Raw genomic sequence first — 1,714 nt, 5'->3', positions numbered from 1 at the left:
CGGGCGAGCCGAGCACCTGCGGGAGGGGGTGGGGGGAGGGCCTCCGCGGGCAAGGGCGTGTTGTCGCTCAAGCTCCCCCTCCCTTACGCAGGCGCGTGGGGCATGGCAGGGGACCTTCTGCGCAGCTCAACGGGGGCCCCCGGGCCGGAGCCTCCCCCTTCGGTGGGGCGCAGGCGCCCGTTGCCCGCCTCGCCTTGAGTGTGGTCTGTCTTCCCTGGCCTTATTCCCAAGCCCGAGGTCAAGCAGATGGGCTGATGGATCCACCCCCCCCCCCCTCCGGCGGAGGGACCGGGGGGATGGAGGGGAACCCAGCTGGCGTTTCATGTGAAACCTGCCGTGGTCCGCGGGCGCCCGGTGCCTCTCCTGCCTGGTGGCAGGGTCCGAGTGCACGATCGGCCCATCCCGCCGCCGCCGTTGCATTGGCCCTCGCCACCACCGCGCGAGTTTAGCCCTGAGTGCGTGTGGGTGCGAGAGGGAGGGGAGAGAGAGGGAGAGAGAGAGAGAGAGAGAGAAGCGCGCTAGATTGGCCAGGCTTTCCGGACGATCGGTCGGCTTTCGTGTTTTCCGGGCCCCTGGCCGCTCGTCGCTTGCGGTCGAGAGAGATCAACCGGGGCTCAGGAATAGAAGGGGTCAGCACAGGGGAGGGGGGCGTGGAGGCATTTTTGGCACCACCCCGCCATCCCCCCCGGGCTCCACGTGCCGACCAAGGAAACACCCCAGCCCCATCCCCTTTGTCGCTGTCACCCCCTTTCCTTTTCGCCTCCTACAATGTCTGAGGTGTGACCCCCTCTCCCTCCCTCTCTCTCTCTCGCCCTTCTTTCTTCCTTTCCCCCTGCGCCTGTTCTCGCGCCCCCTCCCTGCCCCCGTGGCCGCCGCCGCCGCCGCCGCTGCTGCTGCTGCTGCTGACATGCTCCCCGCCCCCCTGCCACTCGGCCTTGCCAACCCCTCTCGCAGGAGCAGTTCGTCTACCCGGTCCCCGAGGCCTCGGATCTGAGCCGCTGGCGTCTGAAGACCGACCTGGTTGGCCGGCACACCTGGCACTACCTGGCCACCGACGACGACCCCGAGGGCGAGAGCAATGTCAAGGACTGGCCCCAGGACAATGCCACCAAATTCCACCTCAACATCCTGAAGGTCCGGTCATTTGGGCCCTGCCGTTCCCGTCCACCGCCCTGACTCGCGCTTGGCCCTTGGCCCTGACACTCTCGCCTGCCCCCCCCCCCAGCCCGCGGATCTCCCCTTCGATGTGCCCACCGAGAAGGCCACCACCCCCGAGGAGTCGGCCCGTCGCGGAATGGAGTTCGTCCGGGCGGTCCAATGCCCGACGTCCGGCCACTGGGCCGGTGACTACGGTGGCCCGATGTTCCTGATCCCCGGGCTGGTGATCTCCCTCTATGTGGCCGGGACCTTGGAGCAGGCCATGCCGCGAGTGTACCGCCAGGAGATGATCCGCTACCTGTTGAATCTCCAGCACCCGGAGCAGGGTGGCTGGGGTCTGCACATCGAGGACAAGTCCACCATGTTCGGCACGGCCCTCAACTATGTGGTTCTGCGCATCCTCGGCGTGCCGCGCAACTGCGTGCAGCTGGCCCGCGCTCGCGAGTTCATGGCCAAGCATGGTGCGTAGCGGGGCTCTTCCTTCCCCTGGCCGCCGCCGCCGCCGCCGCCGCCGCCGCCGTCCCTCGTGCTACCTCCACCCGCATGTGCCCCCCCC

At 68.6% G+C, this 1,714-nt stretch overlaps 1 protein-coding gene across 1 annotated transcript in view; it reads left to right on the top strand.

Annotated features, from left to right (window-relative positions):
* Nucleotides 1–768: 768 nt before the first annotated feature.
* H696_01531 (hypothetical protein) overlaps nt 769–1,714 on the top strand; it is a gene marked incomplete at both ends in the record, with an annotated part of 3,152 nt that continues 2,206 nt past the window's right edge. Inside the window, 3 exons of the mRNA XM_009495428.1 lie at nt 769–777; nt 955–1,134; nt 1,226–1,619. Coding sequence (XP_009493703.1) covers nt 769–777; nt 955–1,134; nt 1,226–1,619 — 583 coding nt within the window. The remainder of the gene's footprint in view (nt 778–954; nt 1,135–1,225; nt 1,620–1,714) is intronic.

The sequence above is a fragment of the Fonticula alba genome (assembly GCF_000388065.1).
Source record: "Fonticula alba strain ATCC 38817 unplaced genomic scaffold supercont2.2, whole genome shotgun sequence".
Taxonomy (NCBI): Eukaryota; order Rotosphaerida; family Fonticulaceae; genus Fonticula; species Fonticula alba.
Note: the sequence above shows the minus strand (reverse complement) of the source record. Positions and strands in the feature narration are given on the sequence as shown.